This window comes from Diospyros lotus, chromosome 10 (genome assembly GCF_014633365.1).
Source record: "Diospyros lotus cultivar Yz01 chromosome 10, ASM1463336v1, whole genome shotgun sequence".
NCBI lineage: Eukaryota > Viridiplantae > Streptophyta > Magnoliopsida > Ericales > Ebenaceae > Diospyros > Diospyros lotus.
In genome coordinates, this window is record NC_068347.1 from 20,019,121 (window position 1) to 20,033,372 (window position 14,252).

Here is a 14,252-nt window from a genome sequence, read left to right on the forward strand (position 1 = left end):
CTAAGAGAAAGGGTAGAAAGGTAGCTTTGTAATCTTGTGGAATGAGGGATTGTTGTACTCGGGTATAGAAAGAGAAGGGATGCCATTGTACTGATCGATTTAATCAATAAAGAAAGACTGCTCTGTGAGGGGTTTGGACGTTGGATGTAGGGTGGCAACTCGTGCAATCCGAACCAGGATAACTTGCGCGTGTTCACTTCTTGTGGTTTGATTGTTTCATTTTTGTTTTCATTCATTTAAATTATGTTCTTGTTTTTCAGTTTATTATTTTTGTTGTTGTTTCTAGTTTTGACTAAGAGTGAGAGAGATTGGCATGCAATTGAGAGGATCCTAGTGCTCCTAATGTTAACAAATTAGTATCTGAGCCAAGAACTCTTTCAAGAACTGCCAAGAACCCTAGAAATCTATAGTTTTAATTCATGTCATGGCTTCCGCACCCTCTTCTGCTAGATATGACATAGAGAAATTTGATGGGTCAAATGATTTCGATCTATGGAAAATTAAGACGAGGGCGTCGTTGAGAAATTTGGGATTCGAAGAAGCCTTAAGAGGCAGAAAAGAAATTGCTCGAGAATGCCACTAAAGAACAGAAAAAGGATTTCAGTGACCATAGGAAAGAAATCAACAAGAGGGGCCTTTAATACTCTAATTCTAAGTTTAGGAGATAAAGTTCTTAGGGAAGTTTCAAGGATGGAAACGGCTGAGACTTTATGGTCTAAATTAGAGACTCTTTACATGACAAAAACCTTGTCAAATAGGCTGTATTTAAAGGCAAAGTTTTTTACATTTAAAATGCAAGAAGGGCAAAAACTAAATAATCACATAGATGAGTTTAATAAACTATGTCTTGACTTAGAAAACATAGATATTAACTATGATGAGGAAGATAAAGCCCTTGTATTATTGCATTCTTTGCCAAGAACATATGAAACCTTTGTTGATATATTAAAACATGGTAGGGAAAAACCTATCCCTAGAAGATGTTTTCGGGGCATTGAACTCTAAGGAGTTGCAGCAGAAATTAGAAGGAACAAGTTCAGCCAAGGATCTCCTAACTACTAGAAGTAGGACTAAAAATAGAGAATTTAAATCTAGGGAGAAGTCTAGGTCCAAGTCTAGGAATGATAGGAAACCAATGAAGTGTTTCCACTGTCATGAGAAGGGCCATATCAAGAGAAATTGCCCAAACACGAAAAAGGAATCCCAAGAAAGAACCAGGCCGGAATGTTCTAGTACCATGAGTGGATTTAACTATGAGAGTGTGGATGTCCTATAATTTTTTCTAGAAATGCTGGAAAAGAAGCATAGGTTCTAGGTTTAGGGTGCACTCCTCATAAGAAAATGGTATTACTAGGCAACTATTAAGAGTTAGGAGTCAAGGGAATTTGAGATGTGAAAATTAGGATGCATGGTGGATTTGTTTCCAAAAGTTTAGAATCTATAAACTTGTCCCTGTTTTAATATAAACCTAATTTCCTTAGGAGAATAGATAGAGAAAGGTATCTAAGGCTAAGGATATTAGGGGAGGGAAAGGTATAAGGGAATAGAAATCATATAGTTTGGTAAGTTTACCAAATGTAGAAGTCTCCAAAACAGACCTTCTATATGTCAAAATCTCATTAGAGATCAGTCTCTAGGATCTAGGGGGGATCTATCTAGGCCTTGTCTCATGGTGGAGCTAGGTGAAGTGTATCAAGTGGAGATGATGTGTCCCTAAGAAATTCCCAAGCGTGTAAGAGCTTGCTGGAATTGAATATGATCTTGCTAGAATTTGCTTCTGGTATAAGGGGTTAGGTGTGGTAGAGTTGTGGAATAGGTATGCCTAGGTCTCCTACAGCTAGGTTTCATACCTATGTAGGAAAACTCTACCAATAGGACATGAAATTAGTTGTTTCTAAGGTCAAGGGATGAATCTGGAATGCTGTGTAACGAAGAACAACAAGTATAGTCCTTTGGGAATGTCCTAAACTAACCTATGAACCAAGGTATAGCAATAGGTAAACCTGGAAATTTCTTGTGTTTGATCATCCTCATTGTGTAAGCAAGGGCTGAATTGCAAAAGAAACTAGTGTTTAAGATAGTTGGACAGTGAGGGTCCTCGTGAACAGTGAGGGGGAAAGGGTGTATGCAAGTGATGTCTTGTATGGTGCAGCCCATGATGATCAAAATCCAGGTTAAGCAAGGAAAGGGAAGGACAATCATCTTGTAGGTAATGAGCAAGGGAATAGAAAAGTTTAGACCAATGCCTAGGATGGGTAAACGATAGAACTCAAGATAGGTACCAATAAGGTATGGAAAAGTTTGGTTTTAAGTATACTTATGCACTGGTTTGAGTGCTAAGGAATAGGCTGGAAAATAGAAACCTCTTGTATAAGAAGAGGAGATGCACTCTTGTCCAAATGAATGGCATGGAGCAATGAAAATTTGGAGAGAAATGAAACTTAGACTTTAAGTGAAAGATCCCTTCAGGTTAAAGGGGTGGAGTGACTATTTGTGAATTAAGGAAGGTGCTGGAAATGGGGAAAAGTCTAGAAAAAGGCTAAACAAACGGCCATTGGTTAAAACAGCACATGAAGGCTTAATTTCAGGTCAAATAGGTATCACTAACAGCCATTATCCATGTGAAAATTAAGGGAAAATTAACCTTATAGAGTAGCCCAAGGGATTAGGTCTCTCTATGAATGATAGTAATTCCAAAGGAGAAGGTATAAGAAATCTGATCCCTCTAAGATAAGTCCAAGGATTAAAATGGAGTGCATAAGGAAGTTGTGAGTATTTCAATGGTATGCCCAGTGAAATGTAAAGCATCTTCACCGGAAATTGTCCATGAAAGACTCTCAAGGTGTAGCTGAGAACTTAGGTCAATGTTTGAGTGTGTAAGATAAAGGAGAAGCTGGAAGGATGGAATAGAAATTGACAGCTTATGATAGCCTAGGTTATCCAAACCTAAGCATATCTTGATAGGCTGGTAGATAGAAGAGGCACAAGAGAGATAGCAAACATAAGAAGGAAAGACAGTGGTAAAGCCTAAAGGCCGGTTTTGGGAGCTAAGAGTAAGTCTAGCAGCGTTGAAACCAATCCCAATCCGGGTAAGGTGCACTGTTGTTGTGATGTTGTGTAAAAGTTTGGACCCTTTGGGATGGAGAAATAACATTAAGTATGGATTTGGTTTATGGTGGAGTGTACTTAGACAGAAAGTTATGTATTTTAGGTTGCAAGTTATACAACTGGAACCCTAAAGGAATTGTTGAATCCTCTGGATTCAACAAGGTGTTCTCTCGTTTCGTAGAGAGAACTTGGCGGGAATTATGTAGGGAAAGAGGAATTAGAGAAAGGGGGGAAATTAGAAGATGAAACGAGAGGGAGAAAGAGAAATGAGAGGGAAATAGAATTGGAAATTGTTCAAATGTTATTCGATGCTTCTCCATGAGGCAGGCCGGGTTTATAAACTCAGTCCTAGTAGAAGTTGGCGCCAGAAATGGTTGCCACTTCTGCATTTAATTGACTACATTTCTCACAATTACAATTACGTACCAGCCTTCCTTGTTTATTACAATTATTCCCCCCTTAGGTACACAACAACTCACCTCCCCTTAGCTAATTCTTGTCCTCAAGAATGCTGAGCAACCTGGCTGCGTTTGGGAACTGCTAGAGGAACTCTGGCAGATATTCCCAAGTATTATTGTCTGAGTGCAATGAGGACCATTACACCAATACTTGGGTGAGTGGGGCTCCTTGCTGAAAAATCACTCTTTTTATCTAGGATGGCTACTGGGGTGACGGCTGGCTCTTCCTCCCTGAGTGGAATGGGAATGGTTTGACTGGCAATTTGGTTTCCAATTGCTCCTCTGGGTAAGGACACGTGGAACACAGGGTGAATGTGTGTTCCCTCGGGCAGTTGTAGCTTGTAGGCTACTGGTCCCACCTTGGCAGTAATGGTATATGGTCCAAAAAACTTGGGGCTTGGTTCAGTAACAGGCTACCTCGAAAGAGTTCTCAAATAGGGCTGACTGAGTTTGAGGTACACCTTTTCTCCTACTTCAAACATTCTCTCACTCCTCTTTTTATTCGTTAGCTGCTTCATCCGATTTTGAGCCTTGGCCAACTCTGTTTTCAAGGTGTGTAGAATCTCTGGCCTGTTTTGTAGATAGGTGTCAGCTGCTACCACCGATGTTGGCTCCCCCATAGATTATAGGCTGGGCTTGTATCCATATAGCGCCTCAAATGGTGTCATCCCAATGGACCGTTGGTGGCTGGAATTGTACCACCATTGCGCCAAAGATAACCACTTGTGCCATTCCTTGGGCTGCATAAAGCAGAAACTGTAACGACCCGATCGAGCGATAGGAAGGACCGGAACAACTTACTCTGATGGGCCTACACGAACTTCCCAGGGGGGTCACCCATCCCTGGATTACCCCAGGTCAAGCACGCCTAACTTGGGAGTTCTTTGCCAACATTCAACCCAAAAGGTATCCAGCTAGTGTTGTTTCCTTTTTTACACTATCCTCGATATATACTAACTTCTCTGGGCTCTCGAGGTATTACATTCTCCCCCCTTTGAGCACATGACGTCCTCGTCATGCGATCTTACAACCGGTCCCAGATCTCTCCCCGATGCATAGCCGATGTGGGATTTGCCTAAGGTGCCTACACGCACCCCCCCTCAGGGACTCAGCTTCCTCGCTAAGGTTTGCCCCACCACCGTGCTCAGAGGCTTGGGGGTCGGCTCTGATACCACCTATAACGACCCGATCGAGCGATAGGAAGGACCGGAACAACTTACTCTGATGGGCCTACACGAACTTCCCAAGGAAGTCACCCATCCCTGGATTACCCCAGGTCAAGCACGCTTAACTTGGGAGTTCTTTGCCAACATTCAGCCCAAAAGGTATCCAGCTGGTGTTGTTCCCTTTGTTACACTATCCTCGATATATACTAACTTCTCTGGGCTCTCGGGGTATTACAGAAACACCTTAGGTAGGTCTCAAGGCACAGATTAACTCTCTCTGATTGGCCATCAGTTTCAGGGTGGTAAGTTGTGGACATGCGGAGTTTAGAGCCCAAGGATTTCAGTAAGCCTTGCCAAAATAAACTAGTAAACACCTTGTCCTTGTCTGAAATTATCGTTTGAGGCACCCCATGTAACTTCACTACATTATCCAGAAACATTCTAGCCACCTCTTGTGCTGTGAATGGGTGGGACAAGCTGATGAAGTGGCTGTACTTAGTCAATCGATCTACTACAACTAGGACACAGTTCCTCCCCTCTGAGTGCGGCGAACCTTCAACAAAATCCATAGTTATGTTAGCCCACGCTTGATCTGGAACCCCTAATGGTTGCAGGAGTCCGGGCTTAGCTACTGATTCATGTTTACATCTTTTACAAGTGTCGCACTGCATTATGAACTCTTTTACTGATTTCTTTAATCCAAACCAATAAAACACTTGTTTAACCTTGCGGTAAGTGTTTTGGATGCTTGAGTGTCCCCCCAAGGGCGAGTCGTGCATGGTTTGGAAAATTCTCTTCTTCAAGTTCTCACAGTCTCCTATCACCAACCACCCCCGATACCTCATCAAGCCATTGCATATAGTGTACCCCTGCCTGCTGTTGTTGTCCAGACTCAACTGCTCCATTAACTCCTTTGTCCAGGGGCTCCTTTATCATAGCTCGTTGTCACCTCTTGGTACCAATCTGGTACCAATGTCGTAATGGCTACACAATCTCCCTCCTCATAACGCCTTGATAAGGCATCTGCAACCACGTTTTCTTTTCCTCTTCTATACTGAATCACAAAATCCAGCCCCATCAGTTTTGCCATCCCCTTCTTCTGCAAATTAGTGTGCAACTTTTGTTGAATAAGGAACCTGAGGCTCTCATGATCTATTCAGATTATAAATTGTCCCCCTTCCAAAAAATGCCTCCATTTTTCCACTACCATCAGCATACCCAATAACTCCTTGTCATATGTGTTGAGCCCTTGATGCCTTGGGGCTAAAGCTTGACTCATGAAAGCTAAGGGTCAACCCTCTTGAGACAACAATCATACCCCGGTTCCACACAAGTCGGTCTCTAGGAAAAACGCCTTATTAAAATCAGGGATCCCCAGCACTAGGACTTCGCACATAGCTTGCTTCAACTGTCCAAATGCATTTTCTGCCTCTTCATTCCATCTAAAGTTATCCTTTTTTAATAATTATGTCAAGGGCTTACTTATCACTCCATAGATTTTCACAAAACGCCTATAGTAACCCATTAGCCCCAAGAATCCCTTAAGGACTTGATGTTCTCCGGTTTAGGCCATGCTACCATAGCTGAAATCTTCTTGGGATCAATGCGAACTCCAGCACAAGAAATCACATGCCCCAAATACTCCACCTGCTTTTGGGCAAAGTCATATTTGGACCTTTTGATGCATAGCCGATTAAGTTTGAGGATACTAAATGCAATTCTAAGGTGTTCTAAGTGTTGGGAAAAAGTTGGGTTGTAAGTCAATATATCATCGAAAAATACTACCACAAATTTTCGAAGATGAGGCTCAAAGATGTGGTTCATTAGGGCTTGAAATATTGTTGGTGCATTAATTAATCCAAAGGGCATTACTGTAAACTCATAATGCCCATGGTGGGTTCTAAAGGCTGTTTTGGGTATATCAGTTGGATTCATCTGGATTTGATGATAGCCGGATCTTAGGTCAAGTTTGGAGAAAACAAATGCATGGTTTAGTTCATCTAGGAGGTCTTCAATGATGAGAATGGGAAATTTATCTTTGATTGTGATGTGGTTAAGCTGGCGGTAATCAACACAAAAACGCCAGGTTCCATCCTTTTTTTTTAACTAAAAGGATGGGGGATGCAAATGGGCTTTTGTTGGCTCGGATTATAGAGTTGTCCAACATTTCTCCTATTAATTTCACAATTTTAGTTTTGAGCTTTGGTGTGTATCTATAGGATCTTATATTAACTGGTTTACCATTTGGTTGTAGAGGGATAGAGTGATCAAATGGTCTTTGGGGGGGGGGGGGGTAGGTCCTTAGGTTCTACAAATAGATCCCTAAACTCAATAAGTAATGCATCAAGGGAGGCCAGCTCCTGTACCTGCCACAGGTCTGTGGTTGGCTTGCTGGTAGTTATTGAACATTGGCCCTCTTGTTCTCCTTGTTCCTCAGTCTCCTCACTAGTCTCAATCGAGAATAATTGAGCCACTTTGGAGAACTTACACTTGAGCAATTTGTGCAGCCTCTTTCCCTTGATCAGTTTGCATGACCCTGTTTCCATATTCCCTTGAAGTTTAACTCTCTTGCCTCCCTTTTCCAACGTAACCTCCATCTTATTAAAGTCGAAGCTGATAGGACTTACCCCTCTCATCCAATCAACTCCCAAGACTATTTGGCACCCCGGCTTCAACAGCCTAAGGTCGACTTCAAATGTTTCCCCTTGCATTGTCCAACAAAACCCCATGCAGGCTGATTTGCTTAACACCCTACTTCCATTAGCCACAGTCACTGCTAAAGGTTGGGTGTTAGATAACTCACATTTCATTTTTCTAGTTGTCACTTCGCCAATAAAGCTATGGGTACTCTCACTGTCAATTAGGACCATAAGTGTTCCTTCTTACACCGTCCCTTCAACCTTGATAATATTATTACTAGCCACTCCTTTTATGGCATGGAGGGATATTGTGATGTTGTCTTCCTCCTCCCCATCATCACTTATCGCCAACGCCTCTTCTCCTTCCAACAAGAGCAATTGCCTCCTGCATTGGTGTCTGGGGAAGTACTTATCCCCACACGTGTAACATAACCCCGATGATCTCTTCTGTTCATTTCCTCGGCTTCCTTGTTGACCCATGTTAGTAGGCAGTAGTAGTGCTGGTGGCTTTGGCATTGCCCCAGCCCTATACATCTCCCTTCTTGGCAGTGAGGCACCCAAGCTGTTTCCCCTGCCCTGATTCCTCTGTTTCTTTATCAATGCCTCCACATTTAATTCCTAGAGCATATCACTCTCCACCACTTCCTGGACCGTCCTTGGCCTTGTCATCTTGACCACGAATCTGAGTTCCTCTCCCAATCCGCTGATAAAACTTGACACGAAATAGTCTTCAATCAAGTATGGATTCCTACTGAGCATCAAAGATTTTAACTCCTCAAACTGGAGCTGATACTCCTGCACCGATCCACTCTGTTTCATTTTGTTGAACTCCTCAACTAGATCCGTAGTCCTCCTTTCTCCGAACCTCTCACATAATCCCTTCGAGAAGTCATTCCAGCTACATTCTTCTCTCACTCTTGACCATCCTTGATACCATGCATCCCCTACGTTTCAAGTAGGCCACTACCAGGTTAACCTTCTGCTCCTCGACTACTTGATGTATTCCGAACAACTTCTCACATCGTCAAATCCACCACCGTGGCTTAGCCTCATCAAACACTAGTAGTTCCAATTTCGGAACCGAAAAGTTGTGGTGGGTAGAATTTACCTGGATCTCCGACCTCCTATCCACTCCATCGATCCCGTTGCCACTGGATCAGTCTCACCTCCGATGATCCTACCATCCTCTGGCAAGTGACAGTTCCCGGTAGTATCGGCTCTGATCTTTCTCGTGAGGGAAAATCTAGAGACATCCTCATCTGCGCTTGGCTTGAAAACATAAGCATAAACTATTGCATCTGATCTTGCAGCATATTGCTCTGTTCTCTCATCTCTGATCTAATATGATTGTGCATATCCCCGCAATCAATCCGAGGCTTCCTCCATCCGTCTGTCCACCACCACTCCGATCGAGTCCTCTATCGATTCGACTCTAGCCTGCACGTACATCAGCATGGCCGTCACCTGCTGAAGCTGCAATTCCATCTGCTTCATACGGGTGTCGTCTGCCATTGGTATAACTTGTCAAAGTTCTGGGGCCAAGATCGAAGCTTTGATACCAATTGTTGAATCCTCTGGATTCAACAAGGTGTTCTCTCGTTTTGTAGAGAGAACTTGGCAGGAATTATGTAGGGAAAGAGGAATTAGAGAAAGATGGGGGAAAACTAAAAGATGAAACGACAAGGAGAAGGAGAACTGAGAGGGGAATAGAATTGGAAATTGTTCAAATGTTATTCGATGCCTTCTCCATGAGGCAGGCCGAGTTTATATACTCGGTCCTAGCAGAAGTTGGTGCCAAAAGTGGTTGCCACTTTTGCATTTAATTGACTAGATTTCTCACAATTACAATTACCTACCAGCCCCCTTAGGTACACAACAGGAATGTCTAGGTAGAGAAAGTGAAATAGCCAATGGGTAGTCTACTTGGCTTAGATTCAGTCCCACCATGGAAAGGACCAATCATATTGATGTTAGGAAAGTTATTAATTAGGGAAATCCTTGAGAAGGAGGATCAATCCTAATAAGAGTTGCTAGTATTGGTAATGCAGCTGGAAGTATTGTCCAAGGTGTTCCATTGTTGAAATTTACAGCAACGTTTTGATATTCTTAATGTTTGTTGTTGTTTTGAGTGATCAGGTTGTGCAGCAGTCTAGATTAGAGCAGGTCAAGCTCATCTATTGGAAGGCCAAGGCTTGTATGGATGAAGGTTAAAGTATACTTAAGACAATGGTGGAGAATTGTTAAAATGTTGTCTCAAGTATAGGATAAGAAGATCAGTGAAATCAGTGCATTTAAGGGGCCAATGAAGAATTAAATAGGAGTTTATATCACAATTTGTAATTAGTGACAGATGGGAGGGTTAAACTGTAAATATGTTTGTCTTCATTGGCATATCTGCCTACTCTATAAATAGAGGGCATGGGGTGTGTGTGCGAAATGATTCATTCTAGTTCTCTATGTCCGATTGCAGTGTGTGAGAGGAAAGATTTGTGTCCAAGAAAGTCGTTTGTAATCTCCAAGAAGATTGTACTTGGGTGAGATAGAGAGGGAAAAGAGTGATCAATCATCTTCTCGTTTCTATTGTTATTGAGTGCAATTTCATTATGATAGAAAGGGTAGAAAGGTAGCTTTGTAATCTTGTGGAATGAGGGATTGTTGTACTCGAGTATAAAAAGAGAAAGGTTGTCATTGTACTAATCGATTTAATCAATAAAGAAAGACTGCTCTATGAGGGGTTTGGACGCTGGATGTAGGGTTACAACTCGTGCAATCCGAACCAGGATAACTTGCGCGTGTTCACTTCTTATGGTTTGATTGTTTCATTTCTATTTTCATTCATTTAAATTATGTTCTTGTTTTTCAATTTATTATTTCTATTGTTGTTTCTGGTTTCAACTAAGAGTGAGAGAGATTGGCATGGAATTGAGAGGATCCTAGTGCTCCTAATCTTAACAAACCCATATCCAAACTGAATCCCAAGTATTATGGACCATTTCTAATTCTGGAGAAAATAGGTGTCGTGGCCTACTGACTACAACTGCCCGAAGAATGTCAGGATACACCCCATAGTCCACGTGTCTCTTCTCAAGAAGGTTGTGGGAACACAGAGATCGACCCCTACGTTGCCTCCTATGGCGAGAGAAGTACCAGCAAACGTCGAACCAACAGCTATTATTGACAGAAGGGTGATCCACCGAAATGGAGTCCCTCTTATTCAGGTGTTGGTCTAGTGGTCCTCTCTTCACTCGGACAATAACACCCCGTACCAATTCCCTAATGCTTGTTTCTTGCAGACAAGAAACGCTTTAAGGGGGTGGGGATTGTTCCGGTAGCTAGCTAAGCAATTGTTGTAATTAGGCTACCCTTGCCTATATGGTAGCTTATAATACTTAGACCTTGTTTGGCATAGCTGAAGGAATGTTCCAGCATACTGTTAGAAGGTTATAAGCGCAAGGGGGCGCAAGTGGGCAAGTTGAGGCAACTGTTTTTGGTGCCTAAACTCAGCTCAGATCAGTATAAACAATGCTGATCCGCGCCAAGTTGCAGATGTTGAATGAAATTGGAAATTAGTTTCCTCCAATTCTCTCTCTCTAAATCTCTCTCTCCGTTCTGATCTCTCTCAATTCCTCGAGAACTCTCCTGTCAGATTTGTAATCTGACAACTACCTACCACAAGGTGAGGCAACTGTTCTTTTGGACCGACTTGAAAGATGTGACCGTTTTTGTGTTGTCATGTGCTTAGCATTGCAAACATGAACAAGTCGCCCACCCCAGTTTATTGTAGCCATTGGATATACCTAAGTAGGCTTGGGTGGGAATCTCTATAGATTTTGTGGAAGGATTGGCCAAGTCAAAAGAAAGAGCTGTTATTCTAGTGGTGATTGACATCCTTACAAAGTTTGCTCATTTTTTGAGTTTGACTCGCCTCTTCACAGCCCAAGAGGTTGCTCGAATATTTTTGGACTCTATAGTGAAATTAGATGGGGTTCCTACATCTATAGTATCTAACAATGATAAGATCTTTACCAATGTTTTTTGGCAAGAACTATTTAAAAGTTTGGGGGTAGGATTACATATGTCCACAACATCATCCAAAGACTGATGGACAAACGAAGAGGGTAAATCAGTACTTGCAAGCCTATTTGCAGTGCATATGTTTTTCAAAACCCAAAAGCTGGAATAGGCAGTTATTCTTGGCTCAATGGCTGTACAATTCCATCTATCATTGTTCCTTAAAGAGAACCCCTAATTCAGTGGCCATGGTTGATCAATACTTGCAGTGACGGCAAGATATGCTAACATTGATTAAGGAGGAGTTAGTCGCAGCCCAAAACCATATGAAGTAGTATGCTGATAGAAGATGTGAATGTGGGTGATAAGATTTACCTAAGGGTGAAACGTTTTCAACAGCATTCCTTTTCTAATCTTCCTGCCTCTAAATTGAGTTCTAAATACTACAGGCCTTTTCTAGTTGTGGCCAAGGTTGGGAAGGTGGCCTATCGATTGCAGCTGAATGTGAATTGCCATCTTGTGTTCCATGTATCTTTGCTTAAAAAATCAGTGGAACCTACTCCAACCACCAGTACTAATCTTTCTCCAATAGATGAAGATCTTACAATGGAAATTGAGTCCTTGGTTGTTATGGAGAAACGAGTGATATATCAAAATAGACTGCCCATTACACAAGTTTTGATGCAATGGTCTCATTTGCATCCAGACCACACCACTTGGGAATACTTGTCAGACATACTTAAGCAATTTTCGAGGGCGGCCCAGCTACTGTGATTTCTTGGGGACAAGAAACCTTAGCTTCTAGGAAAATAAATGCCACCAATCAAGCAAGTGCAAAGTCGATTTACAAAATAGCTAACTCTTTTTCAACACTTGTACTCTATCCAAAACATGCATGTGTGGGCATAATCTCATAGTCATAACTAAAATAACATTGAGGAAACTGAATACAGGACACTTGAGTGGCAACCTTCCTAAGAGAGTGTTAGACATGTCTCTACCACCAGCCACTCCTCTTCTTTAGCAATTGCTTTCTACAACTTGCAGAAATAACAACCCACAATGGTTCCTCCACCTTATATGATAACTAGTTGGGGACACTTAGGACATACTACTTACTCTTTGAATAAACATATTCCAACCTGAATGTGCAATACAGTTATACCATAGCTCATGGCTCACCTGTTAAATTCATTCATTCATTGCATTTGCATTTGCATTGGATACTCAGCATACACCTTAAAATGAAATCATTTTCTACAAATGCCTTGTGCTAAAGAAGTGATAGCAGCAAGTTAATACTGTACAACCCCTTAAATACTTTAACTCAAGTCTTAGGCATACAGCAGCTGCCACAATGATGGAAGAGCACGGTAACAACAGAACATCTTCAACCAGATGATGACATTGATGACAACATGAAAAACAGTACTCTAAGAAAAGACAAGGATCTTCCACATTAACTGAGATACCTATAGCCAACCGGGTGGGTTTCTTCCGAGGTCTATCTTCAGAAACTGGCTTTTCTGTCTGCTTTATATGCAAATAAACTCGATTTCCAGTCTTCTGAAAATTCCATTCCACACATTCCTTCCCAAAGGCAAGAAATGTGTTCATATCAACAAACAGCCCACCTTCAGATTTCTGGAAAGGGAAAAAACAAAAAAGAAAAGCCATGTCTAACAGAGTCAGAAAACAAGTGATCGCCAAAAAACAGGGTAGGTTCAAAGTAAGATGCTGCTCCTCTGGTTGGTTGTCAAGAAAATCCAGAAAGGAGATAGAAAAACACTATAATGTAAAAAGTGAAAATAAGAAAAATAAAATAGAATACCTCAATCACCCTAATTATAAACATATATAGAACCTACAAACATATACATATATGCATATTCGTATATCTGAAAGGTTAGGTCTGTGCAGATTGATACAGCGAACTAGTTAAGGAAGGGAACGATTTCGAATTCTTTTGGTTCTTCATTGCGATAAACAGGGCCAGCTGCCCACAGGCTTTCACGGCAACCAAAGAGACGGGAATTTTAAAAGAAGAGACAAAGGTGAAGAAAGTACCGGAGTATCGAAAGAAATGCAGCACTCTTGCTTGTAGATTCGAGTGGTGGGTTCAGGAATTCGAACCCTAGAGAGGTTCGCTCGCAAGAGCTCCATATCCGAGTTCAAATCCACAATCTGCAAATAGGAATGAAGATTGGAAAGCGATCGGTACACTCCAGTTTATGTATAGATTTTATATATTCTTTGCCCTAACCTCGAGCAAACCACCAGGGAGGGATGGAAGCGTCTTCGTTGCTTCTCAAATGAGTCCTTTTTCCTTCTCGCGAGGGTTCAGCCTTCGGTCGGTTGTGATTTTGAAGGGTTTTTGCCAACGCGACGAAAACCAAAGAAAATAAAATATACGGAAGAAAGAAAAGTGGGTGTAAAAAAATGGGGTTAAAAACGTAAAATGCTTTGGAAGTTAAATTATTAGCGCAGTTGTATGATTTGCACTACTATTTTCCAAGTAAAGAGTTTATTTTGATGTGAAATACAAATACTTCGAGGCAATCCAAACAAAATAGATATTAAAGTGTGTTTAATTATACGCATTTATCATGAAAAATGTGTAATATATGGAAAGTAATCAAATATTTTTAATTTTTCTATGAAAAAATATGTATAGTACAAGCATTTAAAGTTTATTTTTATGAAATTCATTTTCCAAGAGAGTAAAGTGGTTTTTATTTTCTAGGTTAGGTGTGTTTGATTGAATTTAGGTGGAAAGGAAAGTATTTTCCAACTTATATGGAAAACAAAAACCATCTCCCCCTAGATGGAATTTTTCATGAAAAAGAGTCAAAAACAAACTTTAATGGTTG

At 41.3% G+C, this 14,252-nt stretch overlaps 1 protein-coding gene across 2 annotated transcripts in view; it reads right to left on the bottom strand.

The window, feature by feature from the left end:
• Positions 1–13,759, bottom strand: part of LOC127811054 (ubiquitin carboxyl-terminal hydrolase 14) — a 51,500-nt gene extending 37,741 nt beyond the window's left edge. For both annotated transcript variants that reach the window (XM_052350770.1, XM_052350769.1), the window contains exons 1-3: positions 13,646–13,759; positions 13,450–13,566; positions 12,855–13,026 (exon numbers count right to left, since the gene is read on the bottom strand). In XM_052350770.1, the coding sequence (XP_052206730.1) occupies positions 12,855–13,026; positions 13,450–13,545 (268 nt within the window). In that variant the 5' untranslated portion in view covers positions 13,546–13,566; positions 13,646–13,759. The remainder of the gene's footprint in view (positions 1–12,854; positions 13,027–13,449; positions 13,567–13,645) is intronic.
• Between the last annotated feature and the right edge of the window lie 493 nt (positions 13,760–14,252).